The sequence below is a fragment of the Anopheles gambiae genome, chromosome 2, assembly GCF_943734735.2.
Source record: "Anopheles gambiae chromosome 2, idAnoGambNW_F1_1, whole genome shotgun sequence".
NCBI lineage: Eukaryota > Metazoa > Arthropoda > Insecta > Diptera > Culicidae > Anopheles > Anopheles gambiae.
Window position 1 is genome coordinate 7,633,250 of NC_064601.1, and position 22,437 is coordinate 7,655,686.

Genomic DNA, 22,437 nt, shown 5'->3' on the forward strand with positions numbered 1-22,437 from the left:
GACTCAGGTAAGTATGGCTTTTCAAGTATATTTTACAAACATTAGTTAATGTTGTTTATTCTCAGCTAGAGCCAGAGTAGCTTCTAACGGCGATCGACTCCAAATCGTGCCCACTGTGTACAGTGATTTATTTTCCCAATCATAAATGTATTATCCTTTGTGTACGTTTTAATCAAAACACACCGTCTACACACTTGTCCATCTGCGCTTCTCCTACGACGCGGGACCATATCGGCCGTTTTGAATTATTAATCCCCAGTTCCTGCTTTCTCAGTAGTAGTACACGAAACACCAAACACATTGCTTTGCTCCGCATTGAAGAAGCTCTTGACAGGACAGGTAATAAAAACAGAGCAAAAAACAAAATCAAGAAGCATCAGCGAGAAACAATGGAAAATGGTGTCAGTCCGTGTAAGCGCTCGAGTGGCCCATTCTAGGTCGGTTCGGGTGAAGCATTTCCTCGTTAAATAATTGGGTTGCACTCCATGGGCGCTGTTTTCACCGGGCGGCGGCACCGTAGCCACTTCTGCTTCGTGTACAGGCCTTATCGATTGCAATTTAGCCGAGCGAGTTGACAATTGCGCTCTGCGGTCTGTCCGCCGTTACCGTCGCTCCCAGCAGTGCGTCTCATTTCCGTGTGCCAGCAGTTACACAATTACGGCCGAAGATGCACTTCAGCGCATATGGCGCATTGTACGCGAAATCGATGCACCGATGAGTACAAGCGGGTAAAGTACTTTACCGTGTTTTTTTCTGATACGCACCATCGCCAGTCGTTTCGGGGGTTCTTTCTTTATCTGAATCGATAAAATGCCCTAATGTATTGAAATGCGTTAAACACACACAGTGTTGGACTGAAAAGAGTATGCATATTATTCCGTAAATAGACACAAGGGATGTAATTAATCGAACGATTAATCATTTTTCAAAACAAATTACCCTTTTCGGGCCTGCCTAAACATTGCTTCACCATCGAATCCTTCCGAAATGTTTTATTTCTACGAAGAAGTGTCGTATACCTTTTTCCGTACACAATAATGCTACGACCAAAACCCGCCCTCACTGGGCCGAGTCAATTTCGGAAGAGATAAATCGTCACGTTTTCCACCTTTTATTGATTTTTCCCATCAATATTTCATTCACCAACACCACTCCGCAGCTGGCTGTGAGTGAGGTTTCGGGCAAAAGTGCCTCCTCTTGGCTGGCTGTCGTTTCATGTTCGGCGTGTTGAACACAACTTACCAACACAAACCGTTGAGGGGGGGGAGTGCCAGTGGACGCTCCGCTTGGCACACACCCGATCTGCAATACTTCCGGCACATCCGGACAGCACCGTAGCAAGCAACGTCTACTCCACCCCAAAAGCATTTCCCTTTCCCTGCTACGAATGGTTCAAAATGGACGCAAGAGAAGGAAAATGTCGCCCACAACCGTAGCGAAGTTTGGCGTAATGAAGGTTTTCCCCAGGGGAAAAACCATTCTCCAAATCGAGCTCGTACTACGAGCGTAAACCTTCCACCAATACTACGAAGGATGGCAGAGTACTACGTGCATTTGATAGTAGTAACGCACACAGCATTACGCCTACACGCACACACACAAACACACACAGGGCGGGAGGAAAATAGCTGCTTACCACCTGAACGCTGACGATAAAATGGGAAAACGGGATGATATCGAAGAATGATGGGGACGCTATGCTCGACTTTTCCCTGGCAATCTCGATTTTTGCTCCCTTTTTCACTCCTTTTCTCTCTCACTCGCCGGTTCTTTCGCTCTGTCATTCCGGCGGGAACATCACTTTGTGTTGGTAAGCGTGTTTCATCTGCTGCTGCTAGTATGCTTTAACGATACACTAATGTCTCATCTGTATTTGTTCATCGACTGTGTCTGTGCCATCTCCATCTCGCTCGCGCCGTTGGTGTTGGGTTCTCTGGTAAATGTCACTCGTTCTTACAGCCCGCTTGCATCGTAAAGGACGATTTTCTATCTCCCCTCGCTTGCCACTAGGCTCCAACCAATGGTATTAGGGAGGGTGTGCGTACCGCGTTTGTGTTGCTGGTAAAATATTAAAGCCAAAAGATAAAGCTGTCTGTTCCTATGTTCCTGCATAGGATGTAGTGTTGGTGAGTGGCATTATAAAACAACGTTGGTAGCTGGGCGTGAAGGGCTGTGGATAAAGGAAGGGACGCCGGGTTCCAAATGGAGGTTGTAATCGATTTATGTGAACCAGCGACCAGCGAACGAGCAGGGTTTTTCTAGCATGTGAAAAGCGATGATGCGCAAAAGACACTTCTCCACACGCGATGAGAACATCAAAAAGAAAAAGAGAGAGAGCGAGAGAAAGAGAGAGAGAGAGAGAAAGAAAGAGATAAAGAAGAGAGAGAAAGAGAAGAGAGAGCAAAGCAAAAGAAAAGCGTCGAAACATTTTCATTCAACCGCATCACAACCTACCTGCTGTGAACATGGGTGAAACGGGCGTGCTATGTATGGTCGGGAGTGGAAATCAATTATTTATTTTCCATTTCCGTACTAGCATGTCCCAACTCGACTTTACAGACACATCGATTAAAATCCTCACCATGCTTATGGGAGAGGAACGCATCAACGAGGAGGAAGAGAAGCTGTAACACAATGTTATTGGCGGTCGAGAACATGGCGGAAACATACCTTACATCAGGTTTAAGAAAAGCAAACAAATAAAAGCCCAAATTATCTGCCAAATGGAACGCAGCGTCACAAAAAAAAAAAACAAAATGGATTATATTATTTTTAAATCACTTTTTATTATTATTATTATCGATTTTGTTTTTAGATTTTTCTCTGCCTGTGCCTCCCCGTACTGCATCGTTTTTCTTCCTCGCTGTGTTTTTGGAATGCAAAAAATGCCACTAAAGTTCACAGTTTTCTTTGAAATTGTATTCAGCTCCAATTTGCCCCCGTTTGCCGCCCGTTGTTCGGAATGGTCATTTGCTTTCCCTAATGCTTCTATAGAGGGAGATACTTTCTTATTTTCCTTTTTACAACTTAAATCATAACCCCATTGTTCAATCATGGATGGAACAGTGCGTGACCCTTCTTTCCTTTCACGCAATCCCGTCGTTCCGATCGTTCATTGCTGGTCGTCCTATTTTTCCTATGCTTTCCGAGCGCGACTTTCCATCTTTTCTGTCGCGAAGTACTAAACCGAGCGGGCAAATGGGGATAGTATACCTACTAACTAAAAGCTATTAACAAAATGGCCTGCAATTTCGAACATTTTCACAGCAGACAACCTGCATGGAGTTGGAGACAGTGTGCCTGGGCGCGCATTATGCTTTACACGCGCTACTACTACTACTACTACCACTAATAGCTAATCGTATCGCCCCCGGGGAACAAGTGACGGCTCGGGTATTTCATCTTCCTATTTTTCACTTACATACATCTGTGTTTTGCTGTTGTGCTGCTCATTAGTCCGTTTGTTTCTGCTATTCCCTTGGCTATGACGGTCTACAATCGCTTTGATGTAGCACTCGCTCGTCATGCGTATGTTCTGAGCTCGGAGCTGATTTTTCCGATTCCGATTTTAGCTACAATTATTTGCTCCAGGCCGTACGTACGAAAGGAATGTTACTATGTATTTTCTACACGCGTTTGATTTTGCGTTGCGGTTAAACAACGAGTTTGACGGTATCACCTTAGCTCGAATGAGAAAAATATCATAAATATGTACAAAGATTCATTAAAATTGCTTAAAACGTACAATGTTGATTCCTGTTTTCTTAATGCGGGGTTTTCCTCCCTTCTGCCCTAATCTATACATACTGGAATGGGTGTGAGTGGCTTTGTTTGGGGTTTTCATTGCATTCCCATCGGGCCGTATTTCTTCGCAATAGGAATGTGTAAGTTTAAAAGGTTATACGATTGGCTTTACTATTGTTTTGTGTTTACTAGTGAACTGTAGGTACGATTGGAAATTCGTTTTAAAATGCACGAAGAAATAAGGACCACCGGGGACAGGGAAAATGGACAGCTAAATTAAGCTTAAAAAGAACAAAATATCTAACTATGGTTTCACGGTTACGATAGCAAACTTAAAAGGTAGCGGTATAAAAAAAAATAAACATATCAATAACCTCCATATTCAATTTACGATAAAATGTAGTTTCTTTTGCTGCTTCTGTTGCTGCTGGGTTTCGTTTTTTTCCATTGCGAAGAGATTAATTGCACATTACGTTTCGTGTTTTTGCTTCACGAGTTCACACACGTCTTTCTGCTGCGTGGGAAGTTGTTATTATTAACCGGGATTATTAGCCTACTGTACCACATCTCGCCTTTTGGAGCGTGCTTGCGAAGACGATATTAGCAGAGTTTGGAGTTTTGTGTGGATTGGTTGCTTCAATTTCGAGTAATTGTTCAATCGAACGCTGCAACACGCCAACCAGCGGCGGGTTCTCGCCCCTGTGTTCCCTAAATGTTTTGAAACCTTTTCGTGTACCGTAACTTTCATTCATAACCGTAACCTTCTCATCGCAGCTTTACTGTTGAACATGTTTTTGCTTTAGTGCTTCAAACTGACTTTCCAACGCATTGCTCCACACAAAACACATACGCACACACACACGATCACCATCGAAGCTAAGCGCAAGAAGTTGTACCAAGTATAATTTTCACTGGAACGCACCGAACAGGTATCAGACGAGTCTCTCATGTGACTGCAAAGCCTTTCTACAGCGTGGCATACGAGATTTCGGTGAAGCTGCTCGTTAGCATACGGCAGCTAAATAGCAAGGGCCGATTTTCGACCAAAAAAGCGAGTCGTCTCCAACGGCCGAACGGAAGACGCCGGCCACATTTAGGAATTCACACCTGCATCACACCGTACGCTGGTGGTGATGGTGATGATGCATTTTTTTGTGACTACTAAAGTTCGATTTCTCTGTATGTAGATCCTTCTCACTCTCTCGGTTCATCTCTTTCTCTATTTCTCTCTTTTTCAACTTTTGCCGAGAGGTCATGGACCACATAGTGAGGTCCACTCCATCAAACCTCACCGAATAAAACTCATCAAAAATGTATCCGAATCATCCTAAAGCCGCCCGCCGCCCGAAGGTATACCCATTTGCAAACACGAGACGTTCATCTATGATTAATTTTCAATTTCGAAATTGAATCCATTAAAATTCTACTCTCCCCGCGCGCTTCCCGCAAAACTTTTTCGCAAACCTGCCAAACTGAACCGCCCAAACCATTCGGCCATGTGGATGGATGAATCGGTACCGCTACCAGCAGCGTCCAAAGTAAATCAAAAGCCCATCAGCATCAATCTGGGCAAGTTAAATTGAACTTCTTTTCGAACCGTACCTCAACTATTGACACACGCTGTCACTCTCAAGGGCGGTAAAAAGTACCCTGCAAAGTCCTCCTCGTCTCCCCACAACTCCTTCTCTCAATTTTATGTTGCAATATTCGGTGTGTGTGAGTGTTTGAGTAGAGCGGCCAACACTCTTACACTTTTGACACATTCTATCACTCTTTCGTCATCTCATCCGGGTTCCAAGTTGAAGAAAGGCTTATTAATTCAAGAATTCAATGAGCTGTACACGTGTCCGACGCATTCGGAAACAATTCCACCTCTGTTACACGTTATTACTTTGGTGGACGACTTGTTGGGAGTTTGGTAAAAAGCAGCCCCCTCGCTCTAAAGCGTATCATTCGCTCGTTGTGTGTATGACATATTATCCAGAGGCCTGCCATGCACCGTCCGATAGTACTTGCTCCCTTCCCTCTCTTCGTTTCCTATCGATCTACCAATTGAGGTCATCGGTTCAACTTGCGACGTGCGTGCGTTTAAAGCGACTCACTCACTCACAAGACTTCGCATCTCGAGTGCCGCTACCGCGTACAACCTCCGAACCTGAGCAAAAAAAAAAACCTCCAAAAAGGGAAGCGCTCCGAAAGCAACCAGTTAAAAAAACACACTCTTCTACCTTACAGTGGCGTACAAATTAGACCCCACCTTCGGGTTAACGGCAATTACCATAAAGCAAAAGAAACTACACGCGGAACGCGTGCGCACACACAACGACCCCGTGGGTGAACGAAATTCCGCCTCAAGTGCACACACTTGGGCAACGTTTGGTTAGCTGTGGACACTCTTCGGTTTGGGCAGCGGCACTCGAAAATCGATTTCAGGGGACATGAAAGGTTAGGGTTTTTTTTTTTTGTTTGGCAGTTGGTTGTTTTCGTTCGAGACTCCTATCCGGATTTATTGCCTGTCGGAGGAATCGGAATTGGTATACAGGCAAACAAAAATTGCACGCCGAAATAGAACTACGCAATGGGAACTACAAGACAAACAACCGCTTACCGAGGAAGCTAGGACTCCCTAGACGCGGGAGGAATTTGAGTTGGAGTTCATTCAGAAAGACTGAAAACGATCGTACAAATGGCTGGGGAATATCCATTGATCACTAGACACGCAACGTTTTGATGCTCGTGTCCAGTGAGGAGAGCGTGCGAGAGAGAGAAACAGAGAGATAGAGAGAAAAAGAGAACAGAAACCCAACGTCCAAGTGAAGGTCGTCTGCCGACTGTTCAGTCAACTTGAGCCAAACACTCCAAAAGCCGTCCAACCGTTTAGGCTTCCGTTCGGACGGAACCATTTTCGGGTGTATCGGGTGCCCCATCGTGTGGAGAGCCTTCTCAATCAGGTTGTCACCGATCGCATGCTCGTGAGGCATGTGCGTGTGTATGTATGTGATGCCCTATCCACTACTCAGTGTGCGATCTTCACAACATGCGCTTTGGAGAGCGTCCTAAAACGAGATATTATGGGGCGACGTATCGGAGGTGCTGCCCGATGAGGACGCACTGCTATTGCCAGCGGTCAGATCGGTCGCGACAAACCCTCTGCTGCGCTGATCGTCGTACTCGTCTTCCTCATCCGGCTCGGACGGTTGCTGCTGCTGCTGCTGTTGCTGCACGAGCTGCGCATGATAAGGATGACGGTGATGGTACACGTAACGATTGGTCTGCAGATAGCTTCCACCACCGCTGCGCGCGTAGTTCGCTGAGGTGCTAAGCTGCGCCAAATCCAACCATTCTTGGTCGAGATCGGGCGGCTGACGGTGCTGCTGCTGGTTCTGTTGTTGCTGCTGTTGCTGGTTCTGTTGGTGCTGCTGATGCTGCTGCTGGTGCTGATGCTGCTGGTGGTGCTGTTGCTGGTACTGTGTGCCAGTGTGGTAGTAGCCTTTCAACCGCACTTATGCCAGCGGATACTGATGTCACAAGCTGGTCGTGCCCGTGGACGCATGGTGGTAGCCGAGGCTCTGGTGATAGTACGAGTCCTGCCCGAGGGCGGCCGCGGCCGCGTGCGAGTTCGGCAGCGGGCTGAGCCCGTTGTAGCCGGCGTACTGGCTCATCTCGTACATCTTGATGTCCGCCTTCGACTCGGTCGGCAGCAGCCGGGTGATCGAGAACGGGTGACTAGAGGGCGTGTAGCCCGCCGGTTCCTGCTTCAGGTGCATCGAGTGATATTCACCAAGCAGCGAAGGGTGGCAGCGATTTACCATAGCCGTCAATTCCTCCTGCTGCAGCTGCTGGTGGGCCGGATGGTGGTGGTGATGGTGCGTAGGGTGGTGCGAACCACCATGCTGTGAATGAGATTGTTGGGCTAAGCATAAGTCGGCCGTCGCGTGCAGCATCGCGAGCGCGTCCGCGTCTTTACCGTGCGCACTGTTCAGCATGCCGTGCGTGTCGACTGCCGCGCTCAGCTTGGACACGTGCTCCGTCCGGTGGCTGTGGTGGCTGTGGCTGTGATGGTGATGGTGATGGTGGTGCTCCTCGTTCGGGTCCTTCTTGTCCGGGCTGCCGACCGCATCGAGGCTGCCGCCGTGCGCCGGGCTCTTGTGCAGCGACCGGAGCACCTCCTTCTTCTCGTCCTTGAACCGCTTCTGGCGCCGCAGGTAGCACCCGTTCTCGAACATGTTGCCCGAGTCGGGATGGAGCGTCCAGAACGACCCCTTGCCCGGCTTGTCCGGCGTGCGGGGCACCTTCACGAAGCAGTCGTTGAAGCTGAGCGAGTGCCGGATCGAGTTCTGCCACCGCTGCTGGTTCTGCCGGTAGAACGGGAACAGATCCATGATGAACTGGTAGATCTCGGCCAGCGTCAGCATCTTGTGCGGGTTGTTCTGGATCGCCATCGTGATCAGGCTGATGTACGAGTAGGGCGGCTTGGCGTGCGTGTAGTTCCGCCGGTACGTCGCGGCCGGCTTCTCCGTGCGGGCCCGCTGCAGCGCGACCGAGTTGGGCGAGCTCGGATCGCCCAGCACCTCCCGGCTGCCGGCCACACTCGAGTACCCGGACATGGCCGCCATCGTGCTCATGCCGTTGCCGCCCATGCACGAGCCCATGTTGCTGATCGGCGACCCCATCGAGCTGTACCCGATCGGCGTCGAGGTGAGACAGTTGCCCGACATGCTGTTCATGGCGGCGCCCATCCCGCCCATGCCCGGGCTGCCGAGCACGGTCGCGCCGAACCCGCCGCCCTGGGGCGACACGGACGTCATGCCGCCGACCGCCATCCCCATACTGTTCATGCTGCTGTACGTGGTGGCCATCGGGCTCATGTTGCCGCCACCGCCGCCGCCGCCGCCGCCGCCTCCGCCGCCCACCGCCATGCTACTGCTCGTGTTGATCGAGCTTTCCGGGTAGAGCTTTTGCATCTTTATCGCAACCTGTCTTCCACCTTCCTACCCCCTCACACTCATATACAATGACACACTCTCACACGCAGACACACGCAGACACACGTCAAACACACGATAAACACACTGCACACTGATAGGCTTCGGCGTTATCCTTTGGCGATAGGGAAGAGATTCTCTCGGCTCGGCGCACGCAACCGCTTATCACCGCTTAATGGCGCTTCTGCTTTACACGCGCGGCACTCACGAGTCGTACCTCGGCGTCGGGGAATGAATCATGATCATGTGTGGTCACTCTTATCGCTCGCTCGCACTACTGACTCACATTTCGCATCGATCAACGCGGACGATGAATTGCAACGAATTCACTTTCACTTTCACCGACGCACCGCGGTTAAGTTTCTATATTGATCGTTACAACAACTCTATCGCAAGTCCGTTTTTAGTCACTGACAGCTTTTGCTAGACCTTCGTTCCGTCACACTGCTTGCGTTACACACTGTATCACACCTGTGCAAGGGGAATTATTCCTTTCTATTTTGTTTTCACATAAATTGAAACTGCCCAATCGAGACGAAACGTCCTCTTTCTTGTTCTGCTCACTTCAAAACCGTTGTCACAATTTATCACACTTCACTGACACCAGTTTGTTTTTTCTTCCTTCCTATTATTACGATCCACGATCGTTTAACATCCAAAATTTCACTTTCTTCGAACTAGCAACCGACTTGGAAGCTTCACCCAATTCACGCTCAAAGCTCCGGACGGTCGAGGATCATGCCAGGATCACGCACTATCACAACGCACGCGGACCGCGGATCGAATCCGGGAGAGTGTTGCGAATAATTTTCCCACTCGACCAACGGCAATCGGACGCAAAACCCAAACCAACTACTAGTCCACCCAGGCCGCCGGGGAAAAAGAACACTTTGGCGCGGGGTCGCACGCGAGAGAGAGCTTTATTATATTGATGTTTATATATTCTAATGTTGAACAAACTTCCAAAGTCGCAGCCACACGCTGTGATCTGGCAGCCCGTGGCAGACAAGCGACAAGATGCGACTGTTTGCAGAGGGGAACAGCAACTATTTGGCTTTCAAACAGTATTTTCGAGCTGAAGTGCCTAAACTTTAAGTGCACCACAATGGGCGTACGGGTGTGTGCTGGTGTGCGTGTCGCACACGCGTGCTGGCGATGGTGTGTGTGCGTGCCTGTCCCTCGGCGCTAGGCTTCGCTCCGGCATTGGCCAATGGGAAGCGGCCGATTTGTATGCGTCTCTGTCTTTGGAGGCGGAGCTATCACGCGCAAGGGTTGTTTTACATCGTGCTGGAGGGTGAATTTCATGTTCGTTCTCTCACACACACACAGTGATGCACACGCACGGTGTTGTGGAGGGACTTTTCCCGGTTCCCTGCAGCGCGTGGTGAAGAGAGATGGAAGATGAACCTTTTCGTACGCATGCGAATTGAGTGGAAAAGACGCCAAGCTTTTCCTGTCAGCTTGCCACCCTTAAAATGCCACACGACTACAGAACACACACCGACATACAAACCCTTGGATGCACGTACACCACCCGGGCGTTGTGTTTGTGTGGAAAATGGCTGTCTTTATTGGGGTGGTGGAAAAACATCCTCGCTCACACACACACGTGCAGCGTTTGGAAGAGAAATCCGAGCCGCTTTTCCTGGCAGCCACTACGCCTCCTTCGAGTCGCCTCCCAGCCCAGGCTGCTCCACTGTGGCGTGCAAAAAGCAGAAGAAAAAAAATAAAACCGGAGCAATGTATGGCTGTATCCGGTCGCCCGGGTGATGATGAGGCCCGGTCGGTTACCGTTTGCACAGCGGCCGACAGCCCTCAGCACGGTTGGCCGGCTAGTGGCAGGCCTTGCCCGCTTCGAAGAATTGACAGTTTATCGATGGAAAAGACGCCAACCGCACTCGTAGTGACAATTTTTACGGTGACTGACTCGGTCGCGGCAGGAAAATCGCGTACCCGGGTCCCGCTGTACGATACAGTTACCGTGGAGCAAGCAGCTACAACACGGCAAAGGTGCTTCCCCCGGATCTGGTGGTGAATAAAACTACACTTGACAGTGGTGCGCTACAGGGCGGTGTGTTGCAAAGTTTTTAACGCCTTGAATTTAAGCGCCTTAATCGTGACGAAAAGTTGTTCCAACGCCACGAAAGGCTGATCGTGCACCGGAACAGTTTTGCAAATTCGTGCTGAAAGTCTGTGCTTCCGCAAAAGCCGGCCAAAGCGGCTATTTAAAACCCGAATAGAAACACCGGAAGCGATTCGCGGCACACGGCACACGGTCCCATCCATTCTGTTGCCCGACGGCCGTAAAGCAAGGCCCCCGCCGATCGAGCCTCGCCATCGAATGTGCCGGGGCAATAGTAAGCCGCGGCCCCGGTGTGACCGGCTGTCGGTCGAACGTGTTGAGATGGTAAGTAAAGTGTGCACGATAGTTTGTGTTCGCGTATACGCTTTTTTCCCTTATCTTATCAGTGGAATAGTCTATTTATTTTATTTTAAATGGCTGCTCTTCTTTTTTTTTTTTTTGAAACACTCTTCGAGTCCATTTCCTTGTCGCGAGAGTGGCTGGGGCTGGGATTAGTTCGGGACCATGAGGCATGAGGTCGTTCAGGGTGAGGGTCTTACATCGTCATACTGTACGCGAAAGCAGAATTGACTAGCTGATCGGACTGAGAGTTTTCGCCACACTTCTGGCTACGCTTCTGTTACAGAAATTGCGTTGTGTTGTAGAAGTGTGAAACATTGACTCTTTATTTTGTTATTGAAACATAGTTTTTGTTTATATTTTAAGTTCTATCACCCATATTATATTAAAGAAATTTAGATTACTCAATACAGTCCAGCAAACAAAACAGGAATCTTCAGGTAGTATCGGAAGGTCATTATAATCTCCAATCTCTCTTCAAAAAAGTGATGATACGGTTAACCTGAAATGTTTTACGGAAAATCTTTATGTATGCTAATGAAATCCATACTTTTTTGTTAAGGCGCTAGTCAAAACTTAAATTCAAACCATTATAAATGACAAAAAAAAAACATCTTACCCTTAACTATTTTTATATTCACACCGCAAGGGCTTAAATTGTGTCCATTGAACAGTAATCAACACAGAACATAGAGACCACTTTCTGAATAAGTGCTCAATTATTGCATACTTTTGGACAATCCCTTTGCGAGGTTGGAATATTCATGATACAACTTGGATTTAATATAACTAACATGCCATACTTAGCTTAGCATTAGCAGAGCATTCTTTTAATAGACAAGTCAACATGAAGACTTCGACTTCGGAAGTCTTTGTTCATTACATTCATTCTCACATAACATATTTTGCTTGTTAAAGTCTCTCTGATCTAGAAGCCATAAATTGTCAAAAGACATACATCGACTTTACAACTTTGAAAGATCTATCGGATATGTAAATAATGAAGAATTTTATTGACAAATCTACTACCAGATTCAAAGATGTTTTGTGAAATATAAGGCACCATAATCCTAATAACAGCCTGTAATCAAGCCTGTACTCCATTGGAATGACTTCACCGAGTTCCATCTTCCATTTCTACGCTCAAAAACAACGAACACCACATCACATCATCCAATCTGCTTCGCTTCTTTCTTCTTCTTTTCAAGATGCGCTGATAGCCGGTTCCGCCATGCAGTCAGAGAGGGCGCTTATCATCCGATTCCGGGAACCCAACCACGAGGCACACGATGCAACGCGTCGCACGGAAAATGAACCATCATCATTCACCCTGGGTTAAATTATCCTACTCTCTCTCTCCCCGCCTGTGCCCTCGTTCGTGCCACAGCCATCCCGCCACCACTGAAATGCCGATGACAATGTTCCGGTGTCCAAATCCCTAACAAACCAGCGTGTTGCCGCACGTACCGAACCTCCACTATCAGCCGTTCTTGCCGCCGTTGTCCTCCACGTTCTATGTTCTATCTTTTGCGCCGCTTATCATTGTGCACACAGACCCACTGCCAGGCGAAGGGCCAACGCACCGAGCGAGCGAGCGGCGTCGAAAACGCGCGACGGTCGACACATTACCTGGGATCCCGGGCGGTTTCGGAACGGTTGGAAGGATCGGTTTTAAAGTCGGCCCGTGAAAGCGAAGCCGAACGTATTTGCTCACACAATCTACATCCCACCCCATTGGCCGTCCCGATTGGCCCCGCGAGCAACACACATTTGAATAAGGATAAGGTCATCATCGTTCGTCGGTCCGTTTCCTTCGCTTACTGGGACTGTTTTCCCGGATGACGCTAAAGCCAGCGGGCCCCGGTACCAGCTGGTGGCCATTTTATGATGCGTACAATGCGTGCCTTCATTCCCGAGAACGTTTGACTGGTCCCGCATTTCGATTGGGTTTTAGCGGAGCTGATAAGAACGGGGACGGAATCTGAATCAAAGCTGCCGGTATGGGACAGCATTCTAAAGGTCCACGGGGTGAGTTTCAGGGTGCACAGTATGCACAGCACCCAAAAGCCCTGAAGATGATCATACGTGAGTTAATGTGTGTGTGTGTGTGTTTGTGGGCTGATTGTGTGAATAAGTGTGCGACCGTGTGTTGTCGAACGAAAAGCCAACGCAACCCAATTTCGTTCTTTGTGTCGCGCGGTGCTGGGAAGATAGGGAAGATGCCAAGCGCCGTGACGCAGATTCCCTCCCCTTTGCCCGGGCTGCCGTTGTTTACCGAAAGTATCATATAGTGATAATACGTGCCTCGGTGCCTCGGAAAGGAAAGTACGTTAAGATTTCGCCTTCACACCGACACCCAGGACAGCTGCTGCGGCAAAAGGCCGCCATCCCGCCATTTCCCAAGCGCAATCGGAGCGTCTTCTGCGCAGCGTCTTCTTTGTTCGTGCAGGCTGTCGAGAAATGGCTGCCAAGGCAGGCAAGAAGTATTGCCTTCTTCGACCGTCTTCCCTCAATCCGGGACCGTTCCCGGATTGGAGCTTAGTCATCGAATTCGTACTATTGTACACACCCCGGGTGCCGTTGTTGTGAGATGGCGGCCAGTTGTGTGTTTGTGGCGAGAGGTTGCGGGACGCGGCAGCGCCTTGGAAGCTCCGGGTAAAGGCTTTCTGCCATCTCAGCCCCTTTCCCGCAGGGGTTTGTGCTGATTCATGCAAGGCGATCTAATAGCTTGAACCCCAAGAACCGTCGGTTTTCCACCGGAAGGATGCGAACCCAGGACACGTCCCCAGGTCCGGGCGTTTGAATCCGTATCCGTTACCGCTCTGAGTCTGAGCACGCGGCGTGATAGATTAAATCGTGCAAGGCTTCTTGGGTTTAAGCTCTGTTTGTGGCGCTCTGCGGCTTCTGTTTGAAGGCAAACACGTATGACCGATAGAACGATAAGAGGATGTGTGAAATAGTTTCCTTTTGATTCGATTTCAACGCTTTAGATCCATTCTAGAGATCTTTCTTTGGAGTCTTTCTTGTAGGTTTAACTTTGTAATTGTGTATAGAAATTGGAAATAGCCATACTTTTTCCTCGAAACTTTGTCTATTGGACCAGGGGTCTCCAAACTACGGCCCGCGGGCCGCATGCGGCCCTCATGCGCTTTTAATGCGGCCCGCGAGGACTGGGTTAAGGTTAAATTAAATAGCTTTCTTTTCTAACAGATTATTTTTTTTACTTCTGAAAGATGAAAATCAAGATTCAATTAAAGAAAGCTGCAGAAATTTGATATATTTCAATAGTATTTTCTTATTAAAACGATATTTGAACTTCTACTCATTCTAAAGGTAGCGTCAAAATGGCCTTCAACAAGGTTGATTGTGAAGCAATGCGGCCCGCGAACTGAAAAGTTTGGAGACCCCTGTATTGGACTATTGAATTCTAAAGCTCAGCGCCTTACTGGGTGCTTTTTCGTCCCAAGCAACGCACTGGCATTGATTTATCTTATCGACAACAGATTCCCGGACAACTGATTGTAAAAAAACCGGTTTAAAATGATTCGCCGGCCTGCTCCATTGTTTATCTATGGCGGTGACATTTGATTGGGTTGTAAGCGATAATGGGTGTTTTATCAAAACCGATCGACACCTAACGTCGGGTTTGCCGCCAAACATGGACGATTGATGTTCAGATTTTTTTTTATTTATTAAATTAGCCACCACAAAACAACAACAGAAAGAAAAAAGTGAACAACCAACCAGTAGCGGCGAAGTAGTTGTCTTCTTGCTGGTGGCACCGATTTGATTTGTGTCCCCCGGGAGGTACAGCTGGAATTGTGTGTGTGTGTGTTTTTATGAAGGAAGGTTGGCTAATTTTAAATCGATAACTGACCGAGTTGTGCTTCCGTCTATCAGCCGCTCGAAGTGGCGCGTGACTTTTGGGGGCCACTTTTTGTCGACGCTTTCCGGTCTATCTTTCTGGGCACGCGACATGCGTACCAGTTGCTTTATCAGCAGCTGGCGAGACGTGCGTAACCGTTCACCGACGGCATTTAAGATCGTTGATACTATTTCTGTAGATTTGTTGATTTGTTGATTTGCGGCTGATCGGTATTTCGTGGAAAATCGGTGGACTAGCGGAGGGAGGTGTGTCGATTAATTTACGACACCCTGAATCACTCGCCAAACATTTGCGAATTATGTTTGGCTGCCCCGTAACCTAATCAAACGCGTTTTAATACCAAGCTAAGAGTTTTTAAAACTGTTTGCAAAGCTAATTCAACCAAACGCTACGTTTTAAGCCGCGTCACATCTCGCCCCTCTCGCGCGATCGCATCGTTTAGTAAGGCACTCATGAGTACCCGCAGACCCCGTTAGTTAGTGTGGCTTGGTCAGCAGCCTAACTCGCCAACCGGGGTTTGCTTAGTTGTTTGTTTTCTCCATTCCCGGCATTCCGGCAAATGTGTTTGTGTTCACAAAAAATCATCGTATCATTACAATAATCACATAGCAAGCCACTTCCAGCTCGTTGCGTCTCCGTTTCTCCCATTGCCACGCAACCAGCTGACAGCAAAGGCAGCTTGAAGAAAGAACACGCTCAAAAAAGCATTCCCCAAATCGATTTTTAAGGCCTTAAAGTGCCTTTTCCAAAGCGAAGCCACAGACTGCCGAAACCGCCGCAGTAAACAAGCGTCGCACACGGAACTGCACGAGGTATGGCCCCCGGGAGGACGGGGGACGGGCAAGCGGTTCCGTCTGGGTAAGGTAAGTGAAAATGTACATAAATCCCATCGCATCGCATCGAGCAACCATCTCACCTCCGAAAAATCACAGCTAATAATTAAGAAATAAACATTGTTAAAGCTTATCGGACAAACAGCGACTCGGCCGTGCGGCATGAGACACGGAGGAAGAATAAAAATTGCTTGTCTAAATATTGTGTCTCGGAGTTGGTGTTTTTTGTGTGTGGCTCGATTTTTTTTGGTTTTACTTTTGGTAGCGCGAAACCATTCGTATACCTCGCCATGCAGCTTGGGTAGGAATGATCCGAAAAAACAAAAACCCCTCACCGTACTGAAGGTGTCGGTTGTATGAGTCGTGTGACTTTAAGAATGGTTTCGCTGGTCATTACACATTTTCAAGGTAGAAAGGCAACGACATTTATGCAATGAGCGTGTTTGGTTTGGATGGTTTACCCTCCAGCACGGACATCTATCGTTCGATTTCCCCGGCCTAAGCCCAACTATTGGCGTCAAAAGTCACACCAACCAACAACTCCGGCCGTCAGTTTTGACAGTTGGTGCAGCTGCTGCTGCTGTGACCGTGGGGTCGTCCAAGAATCCTCTGCTTACCCTCACCCTGTACGCAACGCGCCGCCTGTATGTAGTTATCTACCGATCCGGTACGTCACAAAAGGTGCAATTCAATTACAGTGTCCTTGCATACGCCTTTTTATATTGTCTGCTGTGCGTGTGTTTACCTATTGACAGTTACCTAAACCCAGGCACCCAGGCTTGAAGGGTGGACACGGTGGACAGTTGCGCTTGGTTCGGCCAGGGTGCCCCAATTATAATGTGACCATCGTGTTGTAAGAAGATAGCGCTCTGTGACAGGAGCGAAGGGAAGAGTGACCGACAGAATAACAACCACAACATAAAAACTGATTTGTCATTGCATGTAGGGCTGATCGAGAATGTCGACTTATAACTATTAGGATCGTCAGTTTGTGGAGGAATAGATGAACAGATCGTGGTTGGAATGGAACGTGTCATGGAATGATGTGGCATTTTTGTGAATAGTGTGCCATGAACATTGTACTTACTCTTGACAATAATAAAGGCAATTCGGCAAACTGTTATACACTGTTATACGGTGTATGTTTTGAGTATTATCATGCTTAATTTTATTATTTTCTTCTTTAACTTATCCTTTATTTTCATCTCGACCAGCACTGGTGCTAGATTCAACTGATGAAGAGCATCAGCAATATCTTTTACCCACTTACGCTTGCACCGGGCGAACAGTCTGAAGTGATCGACGATGCTCACTGCGCTCACGCTGGACGTGCTCAAAACTGCCGATTGCATTCGACCGTGATATGCTCCACCACCCAGGACCACCCAGGTTCGTACTGGATCCTTCAAGCACCGTGACTCTTGCTGGCCACGGCCTCCCGGCAGTCCGTGTAAGCGCAGTGACATCATTCGGCATTCGGTACTTACTGCCTGTACGCCGTCGTCGTGATGGAGAAGACTTTATTTATAGAAGCCTACGCCGTGTCCGTCGAGGGAGGGAAAAAAAAGCACGAGACAAACGAAGACGGAGGCAAACAAATTATGCTGCAAAGGTAAGAAACCGTGGGACAGTTTGGTTGGTTAGTGAAACCGATAAAAACTCGTCCATGAGGACCAGAGCTGAGAGATGATTATTTTCACGGTTATGAAGGTACTTTGGGGATGAATTGATGTTTACCTTTTTATGTTTTCCCCAAAAACATTAAACTAGACTTATTCATTTAAAGATAAGCTATCTGGATCTATTTCGCTGTTTTGTTTGGCATGCGCCTCCCTTGTCTAGAGTAGCACTCTCCACAAGATTATTGCATCCAATGTTTGCGCACGTAAGCAATGGGACAAAACATTCAAATTAAACCTCATTTTGCGTTCCGGCATGCACCAAAGATTGATGGAAATGAACAAACGACATCGACCACGGCCACCACATTAAGGGAACTCATTGAAAGGATTAAAGCCCATAATGATATTGACACACTTCAGGTACTCAAGGACCCATTCAACAGCGGAGTCGGATCGGTGTACAGTGAGTACAGTCACGGGCATGCACGCGCCTACCCGCCAAGCAAGCGGAGGTAGAACAATAGGCCTCCGAAACCCAATTCGTAGGGCGGAAGTTACGGGTGGAAGTTTCCGTTTTTTTCTTCCTTCCGTTCGCCGAAACACCTGTAGCATGGTGGCAGTTCCGGAGCTTTTCTACCCCTTGGAATGGTTGTGAATAATGAATAATAAAGTAGCCCGTTTCGTTGCCCACAAATCCGTTGCCCCTGATGGTCGGCTTACCGCTGCTAGAGGAAGGCAACTGGGAAATGGGTGACTGGTTTCTTTTTTTGTTGTAGATTCGTCACTTTTCGGAACCAGATCTGACCGACCGATCCATTCACAACCGAGCGAGTGGTTGTACCGTTTTGTTTCGGACTTCCAGACTCCTTCCGCCAAATCGGCACACGCTCAATGGACTGGAAAATGCGTTCGGTAAGGAGAACTTCTTTCAATTTCCTTTCTCCAGTGCTTGCTGGAGTATTAATCCCTTCCGTAGGCTACTGGCCTTTTTTTGCAGGCCTCGCCATGGTTGATTTTCTTTCAATGAGCACTTTCTTGAGACGTATATTGAAGGAATTTGTTATTATTCCTATTCCCATCGCCAACAAATAAGGTTATTTTCTTGTCTATTTCTTGGTTTTAGAGTCGCTGGAAGCTCTATTTTTAGGCATTGATAGACGCAGAGGGCCACTTAGCGGGACAATAACGGGCGGAACGGCACATGAAATTGAAGGCAGGACAATGGATGCGCAGATCTCGCTTCCTGACACGGCAGCAAAGCAGCAGCACTTCAGCTTCCTGCCCAACTGGCATAAGGTTCGGCTGTGTTTTTCCGTGACCTACTCATCAGACCGAACCCAGACGATACGTCCGTCCAATGTGCCTGCACGGTCGCACAAAAGCAGCATCCAAACACGCGGCGAAGCTTTCGTTTTCACCCTTCGACATGGAACATTACAGCCAGTGCGTGTACGGGTTTATCAAATTTAATTAACATGTGATTGTTAAAAAGGAATATTTCCAGCTCCGCCGCTTCGTTGTGGTGGTGGACGTTTGTGTTATTTCTTGTTCGGTCCGTCAATCTTCTCAAATTTCAACCAAGCTCTCGCCACCACTCCCGGGGCACCTGCACCGGGCGGCAATCTCATTGATTGCAATCCGCAAAACAGGGTCCAGCCCAATGCCCAATGGACCTCCCAGACCGTTGCCCAGAGCCCGTGTCCGACCCTTGCCGTCCGCACCTTTGGAAAGGGTGTGAATTTATTCGAAGCGAAATAACGAAAACACAGCAACGATACGGCTAGAACGTTTTATTGCTCATCCTCTTTGTACGTGCGCAGCGCATTCCGGCTTGCCTCCCCCTCGCCGGAGTACAGGTATCTTTGTGGCGTTAACTGTTGTTAAGAGCCTTTTACGAGATGCACAAGATAAAAGGTGATGCCGGGGATCGAAACGGAGAGAGAGACGAAACAAAAAGCCTTCCTCTGACCGGTTTACTTCCGTGGGTAAGCGTGAGGCCAGCTTAGTCTTCTGAGAGTCAGAACCCGACCACGGCCACGGTCGGCGTCTCGATTGAAAGCGCTCAAGCGATCTTGATCGAACTGAAGCGGTTTGTGTTGCGATGGATCTGAACGTGAAGGACACACTCTCGGTGGAATTCGTCAGTGAAATGCAGAACAAGTGGACACTTGTTCGAATCATTACGTACCTTTCCCAGGCGCACCGTGCCCAAAACAATGGACGTGATTGAGCTTTTAAGCTCGGGAGACGCAGCGCATCATGTTCTAGACACGCGAGCCGCAAAGGACCACCCAGGTTGAGGTTCTAGCTAGCTTACCGATCCAAAACCGACGACTTGTCCCCGAGGTGTGTCCCGTGTGTGGTTGGGAATTTCTTCCCCAGCGTACCGCGGGCTACCGTACGCGATCTGCACTCTGCTGAGCCTTTCGTCTGTCTGCACTTCGCGGTCAAAGACGTTCATTCATAAACCCTTCGCATTATCCGGCCCGGCCGAAAGGGTGTTTGTGCAACCCGGCCCAGGTAAATGGCCCGCCGTTAAGTCGGGAGATTAATTGTGTGTTTGGTTTTGCGCGTTCCGGTTTGACCTCATCGTAGCGGATGGAGGACGCGATGTCGCTCCGATCCGTTGCCGTGTTAGCCGAGTGCGCTATGCTCCAGAGGCGGAAAGCGTCTGCTGCAGCTGCGGTACCGTGTGCATGCGGTCGATCAATGGGCCTGATTGTTGTACGATATTGAGGTGACCTTAAATATTGCTAAAAGGTACCCGATATGTTTTATTTTCTGTTTGCTAAGGTTGTTGGACAGGAAGCTCGGATGCTCGCTGTACGTGCCGCATGACGTATGGGTTCGGGTTGGGATGTCTTGGTGCAGGTCACGGAAATTGTCCCGTTTAAGCGATGTGAAAGTGACTCCCGTTAGCGGGAGTGGTCTTTTAAAACTCCATAAAAAACACAATCAGCCTCAATGTTCAATGGTACCATTTCTGGAGGGTCTGTAGTTCGATATTTGGGAGAAAAGGGTCTTTAGTCCATGGTTAATTTACATAGTTGAAAGTAATATGAATGTTGTGTGAGGCAAAACAAGTTGGTACACTCTATGCATACTATACAAAACAATTTGATGTATCATATTCTTGAAAACTTTATATTTTTGCCACTGTATAACAGGCAAAAATCTACGTAAACCTCTCAATGAATGATTTCAGCACCGTTTTCCAAACTGCAATAACCGACAGCTTTACAGCTCAACGAACACTCCAAACGCCCCTTTTCACCGTTGCTGACACGATGAATCATTAATATTGTACCAAAAACTGAATCCTTCCACCGTGTCTCACCGGGCTTTACAAGTTTGCTCCATAATCTCGGGCAAACACCGATCCACCCAGCACTTCAAAGGGATCATCCCGGGGCGGCTGTCTGCCTACTCAACCCGACCAAATTTCGCCGACACCGGCGACCAAATAACTGCCAAATACTTAATTTCATCCACCCTTTTCACCGAGCAAATCTCAGCCAAATTGACGAGTGAAAGACGACGGCATTGGCCGTGGTTGCCGACCGAAGTGCGTGATAATCTACCGTGATTCTTCCAAGGAGCACCCTCCCCCAAAACGGCCCGTGCCTGGACTGGTCCGGCCCCGGAGCGATAAATCAGCAACCAGCCACAAAACGAATTCATTCCCTTCCGGGCCAGCATGCTCTACTCACTTCCTAGCCAAGCGGTTCCTGAATGCTAATAAAATGTACCGACCGAGAGTAGCGCAGAGGTTGAACGCGTTTTCCCCCTGCAGGGGTCAATTCTCCCTCGCGTATGTACGCGTGTGTGTATATCTCGTGTGCTGCCGTAGCAAAAGGGAAAACCGACAGCGCGGGTACTTTCGGTGAGGGTGAGCTCGACTCGAGTACACGGTGTACGCAGACAGTACAGGGGTACGGGATATTAATAAACGTTTAAGGATACAGCCAATTGTGTAAGAACCGAAGCAAATGCTTAAGGATGGGAAACAAATTGCCGCTTCTGCATCCTTCCACTGCGGGTGGGTGTTTTTCGAGGCTTTTGGCCCAGTCCGGGAAGCGAAGGGTAGATCGACAATAGCAATAGCAAGGACCTAGTACAAATAGAGCGCCACGGGTGGTGTGTATTGTTGTGCTGTTACACCGATATAGGGTGTGGGTGGGTATTGTTTGGAGGCGTGAAAATGGCAAGCTTTGTTACACTGTGTTTGATATCTATATTGTTTAGCTAAAGTAATAGGAAATGAAGAATTATTTGCTGGTTGATGTAGACGGAAAGAGCATGTATTACAATTTACTTTGAAACATGTTTAATGAAAGAAAGGCAAGAAATGCAAATAAAGATAGTGTGAATAGGAATGACGAGGCCTGACATTATCCCAGACCTACGAGAAAGGTAAGATTGTAATGTTATCTTTGAAATGTTTAATCTCTACCTTTCCTCTGACTCATTCATAATAGTTCCAGTTGGAGCAAAACCTGCCAGCTCGTTATCTACGGCTCATTATACCCAACAGGAGACAACACTGATAAACATTGTTAAAGAAAGCAAGTGCCTGTTTCAACATGAACAAGCGATGTAAAACATCCATGAAGTAGTGTGAACATGAAAGTCTTAGACACTGTAGTTGACAACCTAAAATTCATGAAAAAATCATGAGCAATAATCAATCGCCTTATAAAGACCTCCGGGACATATTACTGCCATTTATTTTTAACAATTTCACATGTTCGTCTCCCCTAGGTCCGCTGCAAAACTATAACCTGTTCCGATACCACAGTTTTCCCACGAATCATTCACCACAATTTCGAGCGACATTCCCACGAACGATGCGTTGCGGTAACAGGTTCATTTACTGCACGAGCCACGAACCGTTGGGCTGGAGGTACTTGAGCTGGAGTTGTCCGCAATTTGTTACACACGTTCA

At 48.1% G+C, this 22,437-nt stretch overlaps 1 protein-coding gene and 1 long non-coding RNA gene across 3 annotated transcripts; one reads left to right on the top strand and one right to left on the bottom strand.

The window, feature by feature from the left end:
• Positions 1 to 2,761: 2,761 nt before the first annotated feature.
• Positions 2,762 to 9,791, bottom strand: LOC1281503 (protein fork head). 2 transcript variants are annotated; one of them, XM_061641303.1, is made up of 2 exons: positions 7,712 to 9,791; positions 7,387 to 7,637 (listed from the first exon to the last, which is right to left on the bottom strand). In XM_061641303.1, the coding sequence occupies exons 1-2, from the start codon at positions 8,706 to 8,708 to the stop codon at positions 7,522 to 7,524; spliced, it is 1,113 nt and encodes a 370-aa protein (XP_061497287.1). In that variant the 5' UTR covers positions 8,709 to 9,791; the 3' UTR covers positions 7,387 to 7,521. The 2 variants fall into 2 exon arrangements, with proteins under 2 accessions (XP_061497286.1, XP_061497287.1); XM_061641302.1 differs by having other exon boundaries at positions 2,762 to 9,791.
• Positions 9,792 to 10,428: 637 nt separating this feature from the next.
• On the top strand, positions 10,429 to 21,787 carry LOC133391082 (uncharacterized). The gene is made up of 3 exons (XR_009764577.1): positions 10,429 to 11,136; positions 12,360 to 18,404; positions 18,616 to 21,787. It is a non-coding gene; the product is annotated as an uncharacterized LOC133391082 (long non-coding RNA).
• The last annotated feature ends 650 nt before the right edge of the window (positions 21,788 to 22,437 follow it).

What these genes read in the sequence shown, in the direction of transcription:
- LOC1281503 (XM_061641302.1), bottom strand. Translation starts at nt 8,708, where the DNA reads ATGCAAAAGCTCTACCCGGAAAGCTCGATCAACACGAGCAGTAGCATG.